Consider the following 23,370-nt stretch of genomic DNA (forward strand, 5'->3'; position numbering starts at 1 on the left):
TTAAATAACTGAGGCTCAAGCAATAATTATTGTGGCACTTCACTTGTATTTTCTATCTCAAAAGTGATCATTACTTGACTGATACTCTGTTAACTGATCCCAAGGCATGATGCCCAACTTCACAGTCCCATCCTAGTGTTAATCTTCACATATTTTGTCCCAGAGCTAACCTGAAGAAATCTGGCATTCAGGGAAGGCAATGATGGTAGGTATAAAGTCATAGACTCACACAGCTCAGAAACAGACCCTTCGGTCCAACTTGTCCACACTGACCAAGTTTCACAAACCAAATTAGTCCCGTTTGCCTTCACTTGGCCCATGTCCTTCTCAACCTTTCCTATTCACATGCCTATCCGAATATCTCTCAAATGCTGTAAATGTACCAGCCTCCACCACATCCTCTGGCAGTTCATTCTATACACAAACCAGCTTCCATGTGAAAACATTGTCCCTTAGGTCGGTTTGAAATCTTTCTCCTCTCACTTTAAATTTGAACTACCCAACCCTTGGGAAAAAAACCTTTACTATTCACCTTATCTGTGTTCCTTATGATTTTGTAAACCTCTATAAGGTCACCCCTCAACCCTCTACACTCCAGTGAAAATAGTCCCATCCTATCCTTATAGCTCAAATCCTCCAATCCCAGTAACAGCCTCGTAACTTTTCTCTGTAGCCCGATCAATTTAATAATATCCCTCATATAACAGGGCAACCTGAACTGTATGTGGTGCTCCAAAAGGGCCTCAACAATGTCCTATACAACCTAAACATGACATCCCAAATTCTAAACTCAGTGGTCTGAGCAATGAAGGCAAGTGTTCTCAACACCTCCTTTACTATTCCACCTGCCTGCGACTCAACTTTCAATGGACTGTACCTACACTAGTAGGGCTTGAATCATGTTACAAGGTAACAAAGTCTTAGACACTAACAAGATTATCTTTCCAGATGGTCACTGGATAAACACAAAGGCCTCTGGTGCTGTGTAAGTACCCAGAAGATGTGCAGGTTAGGTGGATTGGCCGTGCTAAATTGTCCGCAGTGTTCCAGGGATATGCAGGTTAAATGGGTTAGCTATGGTAAATACAGGGTCATAGGGATAAGGTAGGGGGCTGGGTCTGGATGGGATGTTTCTCTATGGGTTGGTGCAGGATCGTTGGGCCGAATGGCCTCCTTCCACACTGTAGGGCTTCTTGAATTCTATGGTTCTAAGATCCAACACTCCACTTGACTGTGCAAGCAATAGCCAGGATAGTGAGAACTGAACTGGGAAGAGGAGTGAAATCCAAAAAAATAGGGATCAGCAAGTGTTCTACAACAATTGCAATTCTACAACATTTTCTCACACCAACTCCAACCAGTTCTAGACTGTACCTGTGAGCACGCTGAATAAAGAAAGGATTATACATTTCTGTGATGCTGGTGCTGGTTAAATGGCTCATTAACATTCCCTAATTAGGAATCGTCAATGAAGAATGGCTTAATGGGAAAGGACATGGAAAACCAGCCTTCTGTGTGGTATGATTCCATCACTGCAAGATTGAGTATTACAGGGAGCCAGCACAAAGGTGACCCATGCAAAGGTTATCTATAAGTTTCTTGGAACAAAGGGCCTGTTTCCAGTCCTAAAGTCTCTGCATGTTTTTGCTCCTAGTTTGGTTTGATCCTTGTGTTTCCAATCATACTCTTGGATACATCCTGACTTTCCGGAGCCATTGATAAGTTCTGTGATTGCCGAGGAACTGGAGATCAACAGCAATTCAATTTGGATAATATTATGCCTCGGGATGTTAATTCAATTTTCTAGAAAAATGGACCCTTCCTAAAGGCTTTGCTTCAGTAAGTTGATTAATTAAGCAATAAACTAGTTATTTAACAATGACATAATCATGTTTAGCTTCCTGTAAAATGAGCATTGAAATGTCCGATCAGAAAAAGCAATGAACAGAGCACCATTCTAATTTAATTTCTTATACTAGACTCAAAGTGCACACAAGATTTAAAGTAAGCTAAATTAAACTCTCAAGGCACCAAATAAATTCGAGAGAATTCTTCATTTTCTTTTCTAGAGAAGCTAAACTCCCATTTCTGAGAGAGCTCCCTGAACAGAGACCAATAACAAATTGTCCCTTCTAGAGAGAACTCCTGTTTTGACATGTCACAAAATGAGTGGGTTAGAAAATTCAGGTTCTCGATAAACCATTTCCATAAAAAAGCTTTCACAGAAGTCCAGTAGGACCTACTAAATCACCTGTGTATGTTTCAAAATTGTTAACCAGACATTTTCTTGAAAATGTATCACTCGGAATAATCCTATTTTTAACCTTGTATCAAAACACAGAATGCTGCTATTGTTGATTACTTCTTTACAGGATTGACAAATCTGGATAATGATTCCAAAGATTCCAGGAACTGAAGATTATTTTCGGACCTTTGATGACACCACACTTAGAATACTGAGCAATGAGCACTCTATACGTAAGGCAGGATTTTTTAAAAAAAGATTCATTCCTGGGATATGGGTGCTTCAGGTTGGGCTAGCACTTATTGCCTTTTCATAATTTCCTCCAAAATGACCTGCCTCTTGAACCACTGCAGCCCATTTGGTACAGGTACACCCACATTGTTGTTAGGGTGCTGCTGCATTTGAACCAAAAATAGTGAAGATACACATAGGCCTCAACTACAGTGCTGTGGGTCTGGAGTCACATGTAGGCCTCAACTACAGTGCTGTGGGTCTGGAGTCACATGTAGGATTCAATCACAGTGCTGAGGGTCAGGAGTCACACATAGGCCTCAACTACAGCTCTGTGAGTCTGGAGCCACATGTAGGCCTCAACTACAGTGCTGCGGGTCTGGCATCGCACGTAGGATTCAATCACAGTGCTGAGGGTCAGGAGTCACACATAGGCCTCAACTACAGCTCTGTGGGTCTGGAGTCTCATGTAGGCCAAACCAGGCAAGGAAAGCAGTTTTCCCTCCCTACAGGACGGATCTGATGGATTTTTATGACATATTTTACAACAGATTTTTAAAAAAATGCAAATTCTATTGTGGGCGGCACGGTGGCACAGTGGTTAGCACTGCTGCCTCACAGCACCTGAGACCCGGGTTCAATTCCCGCCTCAGGCGACTGACTGTGTGGAGTTTGCACGTTCTCCCCGTGTCTGCGTGGGTTTCCTCCGGGTGCTCCGGTTTCCTCCCACAGTCCAAAGATGTGCAGGTCAGGTGAATTGGCCATGCTAAATTGTCCATAGTGTTAGGTAAGGGGTAAATGTAGGGGTATGGGTGGTTTGCGCTTCGGCGGGTCGGTGTGGACTTGTTGGGCCGAAGGGCCTGTTTCCACACTGTAATGTAATGTAATCTAATCTATCATCTGCTGAGAACATTACCTCGATCTCTGGAGTTCTAATATAACATGATGCCAGCGTATCCCTTGAAATGGAGGTACTATAGCACTGATCCATTACATTAATTTTGGGGATGTGAGAGTTATTTTATGAAAAGAGGCCTAGCAAATTTAGAAGAATGAGAGGTGATCTTATTGAAGGATAAAAGGCCCTGAAGGAGAGTGAGTCTCAGGATCATCTAGGACTGAGGTGAGGAGTGTTGATAGGAAAGTGGAGCTGTGACTAAGGATAGCTATGACTGAGCAGACTGGGATACTTGTATGATGTTGTAAACCAGGATCCCCTTTAAAATTTTGTTTTGTTAATGTTCCATGTTTAGTATTTCCAGTGTGGCATGAAATCACATTTAAATGAGTTACAGCCTTCTACAAACTTAGACAAAAGATTTACTGAGGACCACACTACCCTGTTAGGTATGCAGTAATTTTGGAAAATAAGACTTTTCTGTATTTAAAAGGAATGAAAACTAAACACCCAATGGAAATGGGCAATGGGACAATGGTCATCCTGGCAATATGGGTAGCTGCTCATGGTTATTGGGTTCAGATGGACGATTAACACAGAATGCATGACCAATCCTCAAAATAAAGAATATCAATATGGGCAGGTTAGGAGACCAAGAGGATTCAGGCAACAGCCCACCATCTTCTTGGGAAAAGACCAAGGGATCTTTTCCATCAGCTCGAGAGAAGATCAAAGACTGTTAGCACCAAGGACTGTGCGACATCAGGGATAAATACTCCGCCACTGCCCCAGCTCCCCCATTCTACACAACACTGTGGTGCAGTGACCCTACCTCTAGGCCAAGAGACTTGGGCTCAAATTGCATCTGCTCTGGTGTGCAGTAACATCTCAGAACAGGCTGGTTAGAAAATATCTACATCCAATTCTTTGGGAGGATCAGCACAGTGCAGGCTGCAACTCAGTGATTCTTTAATTGCCCAGCAGAGCCTGAATATTCAACCAATAATATTTGGAAATGAAGCTCCATTTTTACACAGACAACCAGGTTTGATTCCAGCCTCGGGCAACTGTCTGTGTGGAGTTTGCACGTTCTGAATTGAATTGAATTGAATTTATTGTCACGTGTACCGAGGCACAGTGAAAAGCTTTGCCTTGTGAGCAATACAGGCAGATCACAGAGTTAAGTAGCATAGATAAATAAATAATAGGTAAACAGCGGCAAAAACAAAAAAAAACACAGCTCAAGGCGAATGTTAAGAGTTTGTGAGTCCATTCAATATTCTGACAACAGTAGGGTAGAAACTGTTGCGAAACCGGCTGGTGTGTGTTCAGGATTCTGTACCTTCTCCCCGATGGTAGAGGTTGTAGAAAAACATTGCCAGGGTGGGATGGATCTTTGAGAGTGCTGGGGGCCTATCCTTGACAGCAAGCCTGGTAGATGGATTCTATAGATTCTATACATTATCCTTATGTCTACGTGGGTTTCCTTCAGGTGCTCCGGTTTCCTCCCACAATCCAAAGATGTGCAGGGTAGGTGAATTGGCCATGCTAAATTGCTCATAGTGTCCACGGATGTATAGGCTCAGTGCATCATTTAGGGGAAATGTAAAGTAATAGGGCAGGGGAATGGGTCAGGGTGGGATGCTCTTCGGAGGGTCGGTATGGACTTGTTGGGCCAAATGGCCTGTTTCCACATTGTAGGGATTGTATGAAGACAAGCCAGACCAGTACCAATCTTTTGGAAGTTTTATTGGCTTTTCCCTTTGGGAATGTCATAAGGTGGCACAGGCCTGTAGGAAGTGATTCCAAATCAAGAGACTTAATACCTTTAAGTCCTTCAATTAGGATCCAATTTGATGGAGTCCATTTTAAAACTTGGACCTCCAGATGTAAGAGACAACAATGCTTCTTGCTGCCATATTTTTAACATCTAGAAATAAGTGATCCCGGCACCAAATCTTTTCTTTTGCGGCATCAATTTTCCGGCTGTTTCAAACTTTTTTTGAGATATAATTGAGATTTAATCTGTTTGCTACATGAACAAGCTTAGAAAATGGGCCTACTTTTCCTCAGAATCTGTTCCTGGATTGTAACAATTTATGTTGGTGAACAGGATAAATTGAAGTGTACTTCCCTTTCGCATCTGCATTCAAATAAAACCCAATCGATAAAATGTAACAGAGAAAATAGGTCCTTTGAGGCTGCTCTATTACTCAATATAATCATGGCTGATCTTCCAGTTCCGTACTCTGTTCCCACTTTCTCCCCATATCCTTTGAACCCTTTAGCCCTCAGAATTATATCTAGCTCCTGAAAGATTCTTTCCCTTGCTGGTTGTAGAAGGTACCATATCCATAGGGGCCCAAGGTACAATTCTCTCCTTAATTTGCCAGAACTGGGGATGTGCCAATTAACTGGCCCAGAAATCCAGATGGCCAAGACTAATAATTCAATTAACGTTCAAGTGGTAGCAGGCGCATTTGAATTTAATTTTCAAGAGCTAGTTTCAATAAAAGTAACCAGGATGCTGTCAGCTGTTTCAAACTACTAACTGGTTCAAAGACATCCAAAGGAAACTTGTTAACCTTTTTCTGGTCGAGCCGCACAATAATATGTTTGACTTGTAAATGTCCTCAAAATCCACTTGGCTGTAGCAAAAACTCAAGGCAGAAAGGGATTGGCATTCATTATCAAAATCCCAACGTCAAATCTTTAAATACGTCTTGGGTGGTAAGAAAATGATAACTGTCACCAGGATCCAATTCTATATTGTGTTGCTGGAAAAGCACAGCAGGTCAGTCAGTATCCAAGGAGCAGGAGAATCGACGTTTCAGGCATGAGCCCTTCTTCAGGATTCCTGAAGAAAGGCTCATGCCCAAAACGTTGATTCGACCTGTTCCTTGGATGCTGCCTGACCTGCTGCGCTTTTCCAGCAACACATTTTCAGCTCTGATCTCCAGCATCTGCAGTCCTCACTTTCTCCAATTCTATATTCACAGGTTTGAATTGATGGGTGTTGTTGGATATGGTGAGGACTTGAATCCATCCCTTTAATTCTCGAGAGTTCTTTTCTCACCAGTATCTGTTTCAAACTGTCAAGTTTAATCCTAATCTTTTATAGCTTTCACTTTTCATACAAGGTACATCATCCTACATTGAATAATTCGCAGTGTGACATTCGCTGACTGGACTAATTTTAGTATATCCATTGTACAGAATCTCACTACACACAGAATCTTTTATGCACTACCTCCCCAGCCAAAATTTCAGCTGTCATCATACTTATAACAACTCTTTTCTTCTAACTTTCTTAGCCTTCCAAGAGAAAGAACAACGTCAAACACTTTAACCATTAATCATCCACTGGCGGTCCCTCACAGACAAGGATGACCCTCTTCCACTGTCAAGGTGAGTCTGTAGATGGCTGTACAGACCGATGGGCTATCGCAGGCTCTGTTACATTTGGGGCAGGAGGTGGCCACAAGAAGGGGGTGGTTGGGGCGCTGGTGTGGCAACACACTCCTTTTGCCGTTTGCGCCAGGCTTCCACTTTTTCCCACCTTCCCGGATGCTCCTCCCCCACTTTGGACGGTCTCAGGCCAGTGGTTCCCAGATGTCTGTGGGAATGCTGCACTTCCCCAGTGAGGCCTTGTGGGTATCCCTGAAGCACTTCCCCGCCCCCTCCTGGGGCTCGCCTGCCATCTCAGAGCTGGGAAGAGAGCACCTGCTTGGAGAGTCTCGTGTGATGGGGACGACGTGCCCAGCCCATCGCAGCCAATCCAAGCCACCAGACGCCTGGAGGAAGAACCCCTCATCTTCTGCCTTGGGGCCCTCCAATCACATGGCATCAACATCAACTTCACCAGTTTCCCAATCTCCCCTCCCCCCACCTCATCCCACATCCAACCCTTCCCACCTGTCCATCTTCCTTTCCACCTATCCGCTCCACCCTCCTCACCAGCCTGTCACAATTACACCCCAATCTGCATCCACCTATTGTCTTCCCAGTTACCTTCCACCCGCTCTTTATCTCTCAGCCCCCTTCCCCCTCCACATTCCTGATGAAGGGTTTATGCCTGAAATTTTGACTCTCCTGATCCTCTGAGGCTGCGTGACCTGCTGTGCTTTTCCAGCGCCACACTTTTCAACTCTGACTGTCCAGCATCTGCAGTCCTCAATTTTTTCTCGTCAGTGCCTCGATACTGAGGATGTGGGCCTGGGTCTGGGACGTTGGTGTCGGTGTGTCTGTCTTCCCAGCGGATTCCCAGGATCTTGTGCAGGCAGCGTTGGTGAGACCACTCCAGCACCTTGATAGCCCTTAGATCAAGATCGTCTTTCATGGTGTTTCTCATGATAGTCGTTCTGATGCATGTTCCAGCACACTGATTTCATAATCTTTGTTTTAACCCTTAATAAAGCTTATGAAACCAGAGTCCTGCAACACTCAGGAAGACTATCATGAGAAACATCATTAAAAATCACAGGCTCCATTTCCCTCACTCATTTTAGGGTGGGTACTTAGATACATATTTTTCCACATTTTTAAAACAAAATAAATTATTAGCCCTTAAAAATGTACAACTTTAGAGTGTTCTTCACAATAATTAATTCAAACACACCAAAACTTGTATCTGGTTGAGTCTAGGTGATCAAAAGATTCAACTAATCAATCAAGCTTTGCATCCCTCCCATCTCTTTGTTAGATATTACTGAGAAATCATTGTATGGAAACAGGCCCTTCGGTCCAGCAAGTCCACGCTGACCCTCCGAAGAGTAACCCACCTAGACCCATTCCCCTACCCTATATTTCCTATATTTATCCCAACTAATGCACCTAACACACACATCCATGAACACTGTGGGAAATTTAGCATGGCCATTCACCTAACCTTCGCATCTTTGGATTTCTCTTTGTCAGGAGCAGGTAAGATAATTGGAATGAGAGTATCGCTGTCTCAACAGGATCGTCATTTTGAAGTTAATTCAGAATTACATTGCTTAATATCTAAACCAATATATTTGAAAGTTCCAGAACTTTGAGTTTCAACTTTAAATGATTCTCCAAGCTTATTAATAACATTTTTCAAATTCTGTAGAACCATCCAATTTTTAAAAATTAGCACGTATTGAAAAAATGCCTTTATGTTTTCCTTCATGCTATCAATACGACATTAGATGATCTGTTTTTAATTAAATACAACTTATTTCATCGCAATAGATCTCACTGAAAACTGCCACATCCTGGAAGCATTATTCAGGCCTTTGAATTGAATTGAATTGAATTTATTGTTATGTGTACAAAGGCACAGTGAAAAACTTTATCTTGTGAGCAATACAGGCAGATCACAGAGTTAAGTTGCATAGATAAGTAAACAATAGGTGAATAGCAGCAAAAACAAAAACACAGATACAGGTGAATATTAAGAGTTTGCGAGTCCATTCAGTATTCTAACAACAGTTGGGTAGAAACTGTTTCAAAACCAGCTGGTGCGTATGTTCAGGCTTCTGTACCTTCTCCCCGATGGTAGAGGTTGTAGAAAAACATTGCCAGGGTGGGATGGATCTTTGAGAATGTTGGCGGCCTTATCTCTTGGCGAACTTATAACTTGGCAGAGAGCTTGTATTGGTAAAATTCCTCTTCAAATTTAAAGAAACAAAAACTAAAGAGGATTGTGGAAAGGATAGGGTGGGGATTCATAACTGGATTTCTTATGTATGACTTCATTTCTGAGTGTTTAAATTCTGGCTCAGGTTGAATTGAATTGAATTTATTGTCACGTGTACCGAGGCACAGTGAAAAGCTTTTTCTTGTGAGCAATACAGACAGATCACAGAGTTAAGTAGCATAGATAAGTAAACAATAAGTAAATAGCAGCAAAAACAAAAACACAGGTGCAGGCGAATGTTAAGAGTTTGTGAGTCCATTCAGTATTCTAACAGTAGGGTAGAAATTGTTGCAAAACTGGCTGGTGTGTGTGTTCAGGCTTCTGTAACTTCTCCCCAATGGTAGAGGTTGTCGAAAAACATTGCCAGGGTGGGATGGATCTTTAAGAATGCTACGGGATTGGATTTTGTTTTAAAAAAGGCAGAATAAATCAAACAAGGGTGATGATGGGTTTCAGCCTGTCATAAGAACACAAGAACTAGGAGCAGGAGTAGGCCATCTGGCCCATCGAGCCTGCTCCCCCATTCAATAAGATCATGGCTGACCTCTTTGTGGCCTCAGCTGCACTTAACAGCCCTCTCACCGTAACCACTTAATTCCTTCATTGTTCAAAATGTTATCTATCTTAGCTTTAAAAACATTTAACTAGACAGCCTCAACCACTTCCTTGGGCTGGGTATTCCACAGCATTTTGGGGAGAATTAAGCAAAGCTGTCCCACAAACGGGTCATTTTAATTTTATTGGCAGTAAGATCGGAGATAGAAGTTCCTGAGTGAGTGAGCTGAAAGGGATTGAACCCAAAAATCTATGTGAGTAACTCAGCATTCAAAAAACTTATGCCAGAGGACAAGACCAGTTACCGTTGAGTTGAAAAGGAACTTTGAAGGTTATGTTGGCTCTTGTCAAGTGAGAAACAGTTTGTAGAGATGAACCCTGCTGGTGTAAACCATATCTGGATAGAAGACAGCTGCCAATGAATGAATCTTGATGTTCCAATCCACTGAGTTGAAGAAGTGTGAGGCCCTACTAGATATAGGTGCGACATTCGTAATAACATAAGAACTAGGAGCAGGAGTAGGAGAAAGTGAGGACTGCAGATGTTGCAGATCAGAGTTGAAAGTGTGGTGCTGAAAAGGCGCAGCAGGTTAGGCAGCATCCGAGGAGCAGGAGAGTCAATGTTTCGGGCAAGAGCTCTTCATCAGGAATACACCATCTGGCCCTTCGAGCCTGCTCCCCCATTCAATAAGATCATGGCTGATGTTTCCATGGACTCAGCTCCACTTACCCACCCTCTCACCATAACCCTTAACTAGGTTACTGTTCAAAATTCTATCTTTGCCTTAAAAGCATTCAACGAGGTAGCCTCAACTGCTTCACTGGGCAGGGAATACACAGATCCACAACCCTCTGGGTAAAGAAGGTCCTCCTCAATTCAGTCCTATACCTGCTCCCCGTTACTTTGAGACTATGCCCCTAGTTCTCAGGAAGTTTGAAAGTGCATATGTTGCCACATCCATACAGTGAGTGATGTGAGTGTTTGTACTTTTGTAAGAGATATCTTTGTTATGTCGACTGCTTGAAATTAAATCATCTTACTGGGTGTATGTTAATCTTTATGGCAATAGTTTCAAAAAGTGAAATGTTGCTCATCATTACATTTTCATCACAGTTATTTCAGGATTCCTTTCTCTTCAGGCAAACGAAACATATTTTATTCAAACTGGTAAAAGACAGTTCTTTTAATAACTGGATTAACATTAACCTCACAAGCAGCATGATAAAGAAACATTTTCTATTCTCAACAGAAGGTTACCTTCGTCTTGCCTTTGAGTCAGAAGGTTCTGCATTCAAGTCATACTCCAAGATTAGAACACTGAAATCAAACAGTCTGACAATACTGAAGGTGTCTGCACTGTCGCTGGGCTCAACTTTTCGATTAAATTTTTAACTGAGGTCATCTGCGTGCACCAATACCTATAAAAGATATTCGTGATACTATGTTAAGAAAGAGCAGGGGAGTTATTCTGAGTGTCCTGAATATTTACCCCTCAAACTAGATCACAAAAACAGATCATTACCACGTTGGTGTTTGTGGAAATTGCTGTGTCTCATTGGGTATTGCTGCTTCCCATTGGTAAAGTAAGGTAACCACAGTCCCAGATCATCACAGGGCTGCTTTCTCATTAGAGACGACAGGTGGTGAGTTTAACCTGAGGGTTGCCATTCTTCAAGCCAGGACTGAGGTTGAGAAGGTTAGATCTTCGTGTTAACCTCAACCAGTATGAGAATTGTACATGTGCTGTTGGTGGTTACTCTGCATCACCACCAGCTGTCCAGCCAACTGTGCAAACTAAAACCCTTGTTTCCCACACTGTAACAGTGACTACACTTCAGAGGTAGCCGTGAAGCACTTTGAGTCATCCAATGGTCACAAAAGGCACTTTATGAATACAAATCATTCATTTTTTCTTGCTTTCCTATCCTGTTGTGTGCAATCAGCAACTGCATTTGCCAGTAATAGAGATGGGATTACCATTCAGAAGTACTGAACATGCTGTGAAGCAATTTGGGACTTGCTGATTTGACACATGCTACTGTGGCTTGTCAGCAATGGGCTTTAACCAGGGCAGCACAATGGCTCAGTGGCTATCACTGCTGCCTCAGGGACCTAGGTTCAATCCCACCCTCAGTCCACTGTCTCTGTGGAGTTTGCATATTCTCCCTGTGTCTGCGTGGGGCTGCTCTGGTTTCCTTCCACTGTCCAACAATGTGCATGTCAGGTGAATTGGCCAAGCAAAACTGCCCACACTGTCCAGGGATGTGTAGGTTAGGTGAATTGGCCATGCTAAATTGCCCACAGTGTCCAGGGATGTGTGGGTTAGGTGGATTGGCCATGCTAAATTGCCCACAGTGTCCAGGGATGTGTGGGTTAGGTGGATTGGCCATGCTAAATTGCCCATAGTGTCCAGGGATGTGTAGGTTAGGTGAATTGGCCAAGCTAAATTGCCCACAGTGTCCAGGGATGTGTAGGTTAGGTGGATTGGCCGTGCTAAATTGCCCACAATGTCCAAGGATGTGGAGGTTAGGTGGGTTGCCCATGCTAAATTGCCCACAGTGCCCAAGGATGTGGAGGTTAGGTGGGTTGGCCATGCTAAATTGCCCACAGTGCCCAAGGATGTGGAGGTTAGGTGGGTTGGCCATGCTAAATTGCCCACAGTGTCCAGAGATGTGTAGGTTAGGTGAATTGGCCATGCTAAATTGCCCACAGTGTCCAGGGATATGTAGGTTAGGTGGATTGGCCATGCTAAATTGCCCACAATGTCCAAGGATGTGTAGGTTAGGTGGATTGGCCAAGCTAAATTGCCCACAGTGTCCAGGGATATGTAGGTTAGCTGGGTTGGCCATGCTAAATTGCCCACAGTGCCCAAGGATGTGGAGGTTAGGTGGGTTGGCCATGCTAAATTGCCCACAGTGTCCAGGGATGTGGAGGTTAGGTGGGTTGGCCATGCTAAATTGCCCACAGTGCCCAAGAATGTGGAGGTTAGGTGGGTTGGCCATGCTAAATTGCCCACAGTGCCCAAGGATGTGGAGGTTAGGTGGGTTGGCCATGCTAAATTGCCCACAGTGTCCAGAGATGTGGAGGTTAGGTGGGTTGGCCATGCTAAATTGCCCACAGTGTCCAGGGATGTGTGGGTTAGGTGGATTGGCCATGCTATATTGCCCACAGTGCCCAGGGATGTGTAAGTTAGGTGGATTGGCCATGCTAAATTGCCCATAGTGTCCAAGGATGTGTAGGTTAGGTGGATTGGCCATGCTAAATTGCCCACAGTGTCCAGAGATGTGTAGGTTAGGTGGATTGGGCATGGGAAATGCAGGTTAGGCCTGGGTTGATTGCTGTTAGGAGGGTTGATATGGACTCGATGGACTGAATGGCCTGCTTCTTCAGTGTTGGGATTCTATAAACATAAATGTCATTGTGAAAATGAAATTTCTTTCTTTCTTCACAATATTTACCATTGCCATAGCCTAGACTTTCTCATAATTACATTAGTTTTGAAATTGGCTGGTGGGGGTTTCTAAAGCAGACTCTAATGGAAGTGTCCCAATTGCAGCAAATTTTAAGAGATAATCTGATGGTTTCAGGTACAGACTCAGACAGGCATATAGAGCACACCGATGATGGGAGTAGTTAAGTGATGTAAAGTCATACTTAAAGAGATAAGAGCAATTAAAAGGAAATGTCATAACATACCAGAAAAAACTGGAAAATTCCAAAGAACATTGAAAACATATCTGCACCCATCAGTAATGCTGTCAAACTTAAGGTAAAGGATAAAAGAGATGTGAAAAGAATGAGATAAAGAAAATCCAATCAATTCACAAATAAATGATGGCGCAGCTCAGCATGGGCACTTGAAAGGACAGTATATGAGATAGGGAAGGGGAGGACATGATAACAAGCTAAAAGATAGGAAAAATCGGTCCACAATTTAAAGGTGTTGAATTCAATATTAAGTCCAGAAGACTGTAAAGTGCCCAGTCTAGTAAAATGCTTTCTTTTAGCTAGTTATCAAGTCCTCCCCTCCCCAATCCCACTTATATTCTTTGCAGTCTGACATGAAACACACCATTGTTCTGCCATTCTCACATTCCAATCACTTAATGTAAACTGTCAATATCTTTTCTCCATCAGCACCCTACACCCACTACCCCCACCACTAGCCCCCCTAAACTATACCATAAATGCTGCCCCCTCCATGCTTCATTTCAGCTCTGAAGCATTAGCTTGCTCTCTTTCCATGGATGCTGCCTGACCTGCTATCAAGTGCTATCGTGCTATTGAGCAGCACCTGCTCAGCAATAACCTGCTCAGTGACGCCCAGTTTGGGTTCCACCTGCGTCACTCAGCTCCTGACCTCATCACAGCCTTGGTTCAAACATGGACAAAAGAGCTAAATTCCAGAGCGGAGGGGAGAGTGACAGCCCTTGACATCAAGGCTGCATTCGACCGAGTGTGGCATCAAGGAGCCCGAGCAAAACTAGAATCAAGGGGTATCATGAGGCAAGCTCTCCTGTGGTCAGTCATACCTGACACATAGGAAGATGGTTGTGGTTGTGCGAGGTCAGTCATTTCAGCTCCAGGACATCCCTGCAGGTGTTCCTCAGGGTGATGTCCTACGCCCAACCATCTTCAGCTGCTTCATCAATGGCCTTCCCTCCATCAAGAGGTCCGAAGTGGGGATGGTTGTTGATGATTGTACAATGTTCAGTACCATTTGCAAATCAGCATCTTCAGATACTGAAGCGGTCATATTCAAATGCAACTAGATCTGAGCAATATCCAGGCTTGGGTTGACAAATGGCAAGTAACATTCACGCCATACAAATGTCAGGCTATGACCATTACCAATAAGAGACAATCTAACAACTGCCCCTTGACATTAAATGCTGTTACTATCACTGAATTCCCCACTGTCAACGTCCTGGGGATTATCATTGACAACAGACTCAGCTGGACTCACCACATAAACACAGTGGCTACAAGAGCAGGTCAAGGCTAGGAATACTGTGGCGAGTAACACACCTCCTAACTCCTCAAAGCCTGCCCATCATCTACAAGGCACAAGTCAGGAGTGTGATGGAATACTCCCCATTTGCCTGGATGGGTGCAGCTCTAACAACACTCAAGAAGCTTGACACCATCCAGGACAAAGCAACCCGCTTGACTTGGACATCATCCACAAACATCTACTCCCTCCACCACCAACTCTCAGTAGCAGCAGTGTGAACTATCTACAAGATGCACTGCAGAAATCCACCAAAGAGCCTCAGGCAGCACTTTCCAAGCCCAGGACCACTTCCAATTAGAAGGACAAGGGCAGCAGATACATGGGAACGCCACCACCTTCAAGATCCCCCCCAAGCCACTCACCATCCTGACTTGGAAATACATTGCCGTTCCTTCACTGTCGCTGGGTCAAACTCCTGGAAATCCCTTCCCAATGGCATTGTGGGTCAACCCACAGTAGATGAACTGGAGCGGTTCAAAAAGGCAGCTCACCCCCACCTTCTCAAAGGACAACTAGGGACAGGCAATAAATGTAGGGCCCAGCCAGTGACTCCCATATCGCACAAAATGCAGAAACAAAGAAAACGTAGCCAAAAGCTTAATCAAGAAAGTAGGATGTAATAAGAATGAATGCAAAGTAGAGAAGGAGAGTGTTAACATGAAAGAATTCCAGAACTTTGAGTCTTGGCAACTGAGGCACAAAGTAAAGTAGTTGAAACTGGGGAAGCTCAAATGAATTAGAATAAAGAATGTAGGAGCTGACAGAGTAAAACAAATCTTTGCTTTATCAGAACATTTCATTCATTTAAAAGAAACTATAAAGGTTTTTTTTATAGAGGAAAGGTTATGCTCTTTTTAGAAACTCCATGGTGGAACCCATCCAATGCGTTAAAAGGGACATTCCTCTTTAGTTGCATCAACAAGCACTGCATTGTGTCCTCTTTAAATGAGGTTATGCTCTTAACGAAAATGTGTCTCATTGTTTCTGCAATTCGCATCAAACAGTGGTTGCCATTGCTCAAATGAACTGAACCAGTGAGGGCAGAATGGGGCAAGGCAAGTCTCTTCCAGAATACTGGTCTCTATGCCTGCCTCCAGTCCTGCTCTGCCATCACCCTTGGCTATCCTTAGGTCCATCAATGAAAACCTTTCTGCATTTCTGTCTCCTTTCCTTTGGCTCAGTGGTCAGCACTGCTGGCCCACAGTACCAGGGATCTGGGTTCAATTCCAACCTCAGGTGACTGTCTGTGTGGAGTTTGCACATTCTCCCTGTGCCCGCGTGGGTTTCCTCCGGGTGCCCCAGTTTACTCCCACAGTCCAAAGATGCACAGGTTAGGTGGGGTGGCCATGCTAAATTGACCACTGCGTCCAGGGATGTGCAGGCGAGGTGGATGAGCCACAGGAAATGCAGGGTTACAGGGATAGAGGGGTGGGTCTGAATGGGATGCTCTTCAGAGGGTCGGTGTGGACTCGATGGCCTGCTTCCACACTGTAGAGGTTCTATGATTTGTGGCTGTTCACAGCTACCATGCTTTTGATGTAAACGTCCTTGTTCCCGTAAAGTCACTCAAAATATCACAGAAAAAATAGACAGCGCAGAACGCAGAGTCACTACTGAGCTGGTCTTCAATTAGTTTTGACTGTGTACATAGGCGACAGAGAAATCTTCCAAGTTTCCAACACTGACACAGAGCAGGCTAGATGGACTAGCTAGCTTTCTCCTCTCCAACACTTCTGCATTGTCATATATCTAATCTCACATGGAGCCCCACTTTGACTCTTCCCTTGATACATTTCTTGGCTCTGCAATCCAGCTGTCATTCATGGTGTGTGATCCCAATTCACTTGAAGAATAAGTTGATATCAATGATGCCTTGCCACACTGCCCACCAAACTAGAGACATGGCGCCCATTATAGTTGCTTCGCTCTCCACTGCCCACTCCCTCATTCCACCTCCACCCTCTCACTGAGCCCTCCAGCCATGAAGTTGGCCAACCCACTGAACTTGCTTGCTACCTCACTGTCTCCCTGCATTCCTTACACTGTTTATCATTCAGTTCCCATCAAGTTCACCTTCTCCAGGTTGAGAATATAGAAGCCATGGTTAGTAGGTTTGCAGACAACACCAAAATTGATAGCATAGTAGACAGTGAAGAGGTTTTTTCTAAGGTTACGAGAAGATAGTGATCAAATGGGCTGAAAAATGGCAGATAGAGTTCAAACAGATGTGAGGTATTGCATTTTGGTACAACAAACAGGGGCAGGACTGGTATGGCCTTGGGTAGTGTTGTGGAACAGAGGGACTTTGGGGTTCAAGCTGCATAATTCTTTGAAGTTTGCATCACATAAAGATAGGTTGGTTTAGAAGGCGTTTAGCACCTTTGCCTTCGTTGCTCAGTCTTTTGAGTATAGGAGTTGGGAAGTCACGTTGAGGTTGTACAGGGCTTGTACAGGTGAGGCTTATTCTGGAATACCGTGTCCTGCTCTGGTCATCCGGTTATAGGTTATTATTAAGGTAGAGAGAGTTCAGAAGAGATTTACCAGGATATTGCTGGGTATGGAAGGCTTGAATTATCAAGAAATCAGCTGCGACATTTTTCACTGGAGTGTCGGAGGTTGAGAGGGGATCTTATAGAGGATTATAAAACCAGGAGGGGTATAGATAGGGTTAATGGTTGGTATTGTTTCCCTAGAATAGGGGATTTCAAGCCTAGAGGGCATATTTTTAAGGTGAGAAGAGAGTGATTTAAAAAAGACACGAAGGGCAAATTCTTTGTACAAAGGGTGGTTCGCATGTGGAATGAACTTCCTGAAGAAGTGGTCGGTGCAGCCACAATATCAACACTTAAACGACACATAAGTACATGAATCAGAAAGGTTTGGAGGGATATGGGCCAGGAGCAGGCAGGTGGAACTAGTTTAGTTTGGGATTATGTTCGGCATGGACTGGTTGGACTGAAGGGACTGTTTCCGTGCTCTATGACTCTATGAGCTCTTAGGACATGACCATCTTTCCTTAGCCCAAAAGCCTTAAACATTATCAATGGCTCTCTTTCCTTAAGCAGTATTCTTTTCACCCTCAATGATAAAGCACTTGTTAAAATTCTCTCCTGAATAATCCAGTCCTTTTGTGTATTGATCATCTTTAACGTATTTTGTCTTTGTAAAGTCCCTAACAATGTGCTATTTGCATATTGGCCACCACATTTCCTCGATTATAATGGTAGGTGGGCTTCAAACGTACTCCATTCTACCTGAAGTAAGTTAAAAATCACACAACACCAGGTCATATTCCAACAGGTGAAATTGGAAGCACTAGCTTTCGGAGCACTGCTCCTTTAGCAGGTGGTTGACAACCACCCGAAGAAGGAGCAGCACTCCGAAAGCTAGTGCTTCCAATTTCACCTGTTGGAATATGACCTGGTGTTGTGTGATTTTTAACTTTGTACACCCCAGTCCAACACCGGCATCTCCAAATCATGACCACCTGAAGTACTTTGAGATACCCTGAGAGACCAGAATTGAATGCAATATTCCAAACGGGGTCTTAACCAATGTCCTGTACAGCCGCAACATGACCTCCCAACTCCTGTACTCAGTGCACTGACCAATAATGGCAAGCTTTTTCCACTACCCTGTTTACCTGCGACTCCACTTTCAAGTTCCCACTTATTCATTGACTCCAACCTCTAGCTCTGCACTACCACCCTTGAATTTCTAAAAACCACCGATGCTGCTCATTTGCTGGATACCTGTTCCTGACAGAGTTAAATCTGCTCCAAGTTATTATTATGACCAGCAGAGTCAGTTGCTGATAAAGCGATTTAAAAAAAAACAAAGAATTACAGATGTTGGAAATCAGAAACAAAAGCCAAGAAAATTGCTGTAGAACTCCAGCCTTCTTTCCGACCCCCCTTTCGAGGTCTTTTTTGAAGTTGGAGAAAGTGAGGACTGCAGATGCTGGAGATCAGAGTCGAACAGTGTGGTGCTGGAAAAGCGCAGCAGGTCAGGCAGCATCCGAGGAGCAGAAGAGTCGATGTTTCGGGCAAGAGCCCTTCATCAGGAATGGGGTTCTTCCTGATGAAGGGCTCTTGCCTGAAATGTCGACTCTCCTGCTCCTCAGATGCTACCTGACCAGCTGTGCTTTTCCAGCACAACTCTCTTTGGCTTTTTGAATCTGGCCCAGCCAGCAATGCCCACGTCCCATGAATGAAAATGAAAAAATATTGAATCGGATGGTGCACAGACGTGATATTTTGGTGAACCTTCAGCTGGATTTCAAACACTGTATCTTACACATGACAAAACTCCCTGTTTCTATCCTAATTGCGTCCTGCCACAGAAACTCTCATTCATCCAGTTATTTAATAGCTGCTGTATTGCCTCTATTTTTCATCAATTCTTACAGTCATAGAGATGTACAGCACGGAAACAGACCAACTCGTTCATGCCAACCAGGTATCCTAAATTAATCTAGTCTCACCTGCCAGCACTTGGACCATATCCCTCCAAACCCTTCCTATTCATATACCCATTCAGATGCCTTTTAAATGTTGTCATTGCACCAGCCTCCACCACTTCCTCTGGCAGCTCATTCCATACATGCACCACCCTCTGCGTGAAAATATTACCCCTTAGGTCCCTTTTAAATCTTTCCCTTCTCACCTTAAACCTATGCCCTCTAGTTTTGGACTCCCCTGGGAAAAAGACCTTGTCTATTCACCCTATCCATGCCCCTCATGATTTTATAAACCTCTATAAGGTCACCCCTCAGCCTCCAACATGCCAGGGAAAACAGCCCCAGTCTATTCGGCCTCTCCCTATAGCTCAAACCCTCCAACCCCAGCAACATCCTTGTAAATCTTTTCTGAACCCTTTCAGGTTTCACAGCATCTTTCCTGTAATCACTGACTTCCTGAATTTCAGCCTACACAAACTCCACCCCTGGCTGGAAATCACACACTCCCTCGCCCCTTTGTCCTTTCCATTGTGCAAAACATGGAATTCAAAAATCCTAGTTTACCAATCACCTCCTGACTTTTGTCCTAACTCCATAACCTACTCCAGTCTCACATGCCTACGCACCACATTTAGTCCTCCAGGAATTCCAACCTCTATTACCATTCCGTAGTAGCGCCTTTAGTTAACACAATGCCATACTCTGGAGTTCTTTCCTAGAATGCAACTGCTCTGCTATCCCTCTGCATCCATCTGGAGAACATCACAAAATTAGGAACAGGAATAATTCATTTATGACTCTCATGGCCCGTGGTGGAGCAATTAACATGAAAGACTATAAAGTTGAAAACGTTTTCTTAATCTCTTAATGTTTCAGCCTTGATAGTCTATATTTTGGTTAAATTTTAAGATGGTGTGGGTGAGTGCAATACTACACAACACTTTTCACTGTATTTTTGTAACAAAATACATGAGACAATCAATAAATAAATCAAGAAATCAAACTTGCTCTGTCATTCAGTTAGATTATGGCTGATCTTGAAAGGTTGTCTCCAAACCTGACACTCTGAACCATACCTGAGGCATTCATTTTCATCTTGGTATACCAGGGATTTGCCATGCTCAAACCCCCGCTATATAAATGAACAACTTTGTTGCGGCACATGAACAAACAGCTGGATAGTAAAAATGAGCTTCAGTGAGAAGCGGTGACCAATTTATTCCTCAGGATTTCAGAGACAGGCCTGTCAAAACCACCATTGACTGGATAAAAATCAAGATACACCCCTGAGACACGAAACAATGTGAATCCACCATTTCTTGACCCTGTAACCAAAAAAAACTACCCCAAAGAACTGCAGATGCTGGACATCAGAAACAAAAATTGTTGGAGAAGCTCAGCAGGTCTGGCAGTATGTCTAGAGAGAAAGCAGAGTCAGAAGTTACCAGTCCAGTGACCCTTCTTCAGCACATTGTGTTTCTTAAGCCTGGTTTGTGTCCTTATGGCACAGTGTCAGTGGCTCTACTTCTGGGCCAGGAGGCTTGAATGCAAGTCACAGCTGTATTCAGAGATGTCTGAGTAGGCTAAACGTGACTGGCATCCTGCAAAACCACCAGCTGCTGGTCAGCAGACACCAGACTGCTCCACCTCAGAGTCTGACCTATTGATACAATGGTGCAAACCCAAAACCTCCCAGTGGCCCGAAACAGGGAGACGGTCGCCCTCCAGAGTGGCAGAATTTGGAAGCATTTTGAACCTGTTTGTCAGTACAGCAAACGTTTAAAACAAAATACTTGGTGCGCCCGGCAATCCTGATATTAAACAGGCAGCCAATGTCAAGGCAAATTCTTGCTGGGTGTTGTTCTTTGTGGAGGAGGGTGTGGGAAGGGTTGGTCCACAGAAGGTTGTGTTCCAGGGCTGCACTGCAAGTCAGGCTGCGGCAGCAACCCTCCCATTGCTCTAGGAGGGTTAACTGAGAGGCAAAGGACCGCATGCAACTACCGCAGTGCAATTCTCGTCTGTAGCCACTGCGTGGCTCTACCTCCATTCCCTATTTCCCACCGTCTCACCTGTCAGCCCCCAACAACCTCTCCCCGTTAAAAAAAAAACATAAAGCAGCCCAAGCTGGGCACTGATGCTGGGGCGAGGGAGCAGCCCGAACTCAGACTGAGCACAGTGCTCAGAGGCATTAAAGGTGGAGGGGTGTGTGTGTGTAGAGGAGAGAGGAGGTAACCTCTGTCACACTACACCTCCTAATAAACAGCATCTTCTGTTTACGTTCCGTAGAAATCTCCAAACAGACCCTCCAAGACTGCAGAATGGGTCATGACAACCTGCTATACCGCAGCCTCTCAGTAACACAGGGGCTGGCCAATGTGGCAAGGCCAACTCCAGGCCGAACTGATTAAGGCAGAATTAAATCAAATTGAGTGTGTGAGAGAGTGTATGAGAGTGTTTGTGTGTGTGTGTGAGAGAGAGAGAGAGACTGTGTCAATGTGAGTATGTGTGAGAGTGTGTCTGAGAGTGTGTGCGAGTGTGTGTGTGAGAGACTGTCAATGTATGTGTGAGAGATTGTGTGTGCGAGTGTGTGAGAGACTGTGTGAATGTGTGTGTAAGAGTGAGAGAGACTGTGTGTGAATGTGAGTGTGTAAGTGTGTGTGTGAGAGAGACTGTGTGAATGTGTGTAAGTGTGTGTGTAAGTGTGTGTAAGTGTGTGTGTATGAGAGAGAGAGACAGTGTGAATGTGAGTGTGTAAAAGTGTGTGTGTGTGAGAGAGAGAGAGACTGTGTGAATGTGTGTGTGTAAGAGTGTGTGTGTGAGAGAAAGACTGTGTGTGAATGCGTGAGTGTGTAAGAGTGTGTGTGTGTGTGTGTGAGAGAGAGAGAGGGTGAGGCGTTGTTACTTCGCTTTTAACCGACCCCTTTCGGTGCACCTCTTCTCTGGAGACTTGCCTCTCAGAGCAGTGCCTGACGTTCGAGCGAATTTAGTCCTGTGTCTAGCCACTGAACTTAGATGCTCCCCCTTAACTGGACACCTCTCGCCTGCTGTGACCCGCAACAGTCCGGTTAAAAGGAACACCGACTGGGCGAGACTGAATATTAATCCAGCTGACAAGGCTATTGTTTACAAATATTCCCCCATCTGGCTAGTAATTCAAAACACACACACACACACAAAAAATCCACGCCAACACGAACGAACTTCAACAATAGCAGAAAGATATTTTGCACCACAATATTTTTGTACAGTTGCAATAACAGTTTCGCTGAGCCGAAACTGCAGCGTTTTTTGTTGTTGTTGAAAAAAACACCACCACAACCTGACACATGAAATGTCATTGCCTAGAAATGAGAAGTTGGGACGAGTTTGGGTTCCTGACTCCCGGTGAAATGTGTGGGGCGGCTGCTGAATGGAGTTGGGGATTTTTTTTCTGTTACCTGCGGGTCACTCTGGTTCTGAAGCCTCTCTTTGTCGTTCGACGTGATGATTTGGACCCCGGGTCCCCTCTCGGTCGCCTGCGGGCTTTCCCTGATCGCGTCGCCTGCAGTCTCGGCGTTGTCCCGGGACCCCTGACTTTTGCTAGCGCCGCTGGCGCTCCGCGAACTCCGGCGGCCAACACTCAAGGCGTCGAAATCTAAGGTCTTGCTCTCGTACGCTCCTTCCACCGAGCAGAACATCCCCCCGTATTTCTGCCGGGGGATCTGAGCTGATGTACCCGGCCGGGCCAGATAGACCGGCAAGTCATCCTCCTTATCCCAGATCCTCCTACCCTCAGCCATTGGAATCTGTCTGGTCTCCCAAGCAAAGGTGGAAGGGGCTGCAAACGCTGTCTTGTTTTTTTTGCTTGCTGGGGTGGGTGAGGGAAGAGAGGATGGGGGTAGGTTTTAGAAGGAGAGGTAGATCAGAAAGACTTAATGGGGAGGGGGGGTGAAATTCGTGAGGAGTCAGAAAAAGCTGAGCCTGCGACTGGTAGACTGCTTCTAAAATCCCCTGACACGGAAGTGATAAGGAGGCGTGAGCCACTGACTGAGTGGATTTTAAAGTGCACTGAGCTCTACCGTGCTGTATTCTCTCTCTCTCTCTCTCTCTCTGTCGTTTGTAGCAATTCACAGGCGCCACTCCATCAGTTCGAGTGAGGGCAGTCTCCAGGGGTGGTTGGGTGACATTGGAGGATAGGGTGTGGGGGTGAGTGGAGAGAGAGGTACAGAGAACCTGAAATCACAGCCAGCTCACTGCAAACACACTCTCAAAAACGTTGCGTTTTATTTATCCCCTTTATACAGACGCGCTCAAAGCACGCAA

General features: G+C 44.6%; 1 protein-coding gene across 3 annotated transcripts in view; it reads right to left on the minus strand.

Annotated features, from left to right (window-relative positions):
• The window catches only part of LOC122556804 (dihydropyrimidinase-related protein 3-like), a 270,164-nt gene extending 247,117 nt beyond the window's left edge, over positions 1–23,047 (minus strand). The window contains exon 1 of one of the 3 annotated variants that reach the window (XM_087995490.1): positions 22,506–23,047. In XM_087995490.1, the coding sequence (XP_087851616.1) occupies positions 22,506–22,847 (342 nt within the window). In that variant the 5' untranslated portion in view covers positions 22,848–23,047. The remainder of the gene's footprint in view (positions 1–22,505) is intronic. The other 2 variants (XM_087995488.1, XM_087995487.1) reach the window with 2 other exon arrangements.
• Positions 23,048–23,370: the final 323 nt, after the last annotated feature.

The sequence above is a fragment of the Chiloscyllium plagiosum genome, unplaced genomic scaffold, assembly GCF_037043375.1.
Source record: "Chiloscyllium plagiosum isolate Xiang-an unplaced genomic scaffold, Cpla_swu_hap1 HiC_scaffold_16, whole genome shotgun sequence".
Classification (NCBI taxonomy): Eukaryota; Metazoa; Chordata; class Chondrichthyes; order Orectolobiformes; family Hemiscylliidae; genus Chiloscyllium; species Chiloscyllium plagiosum.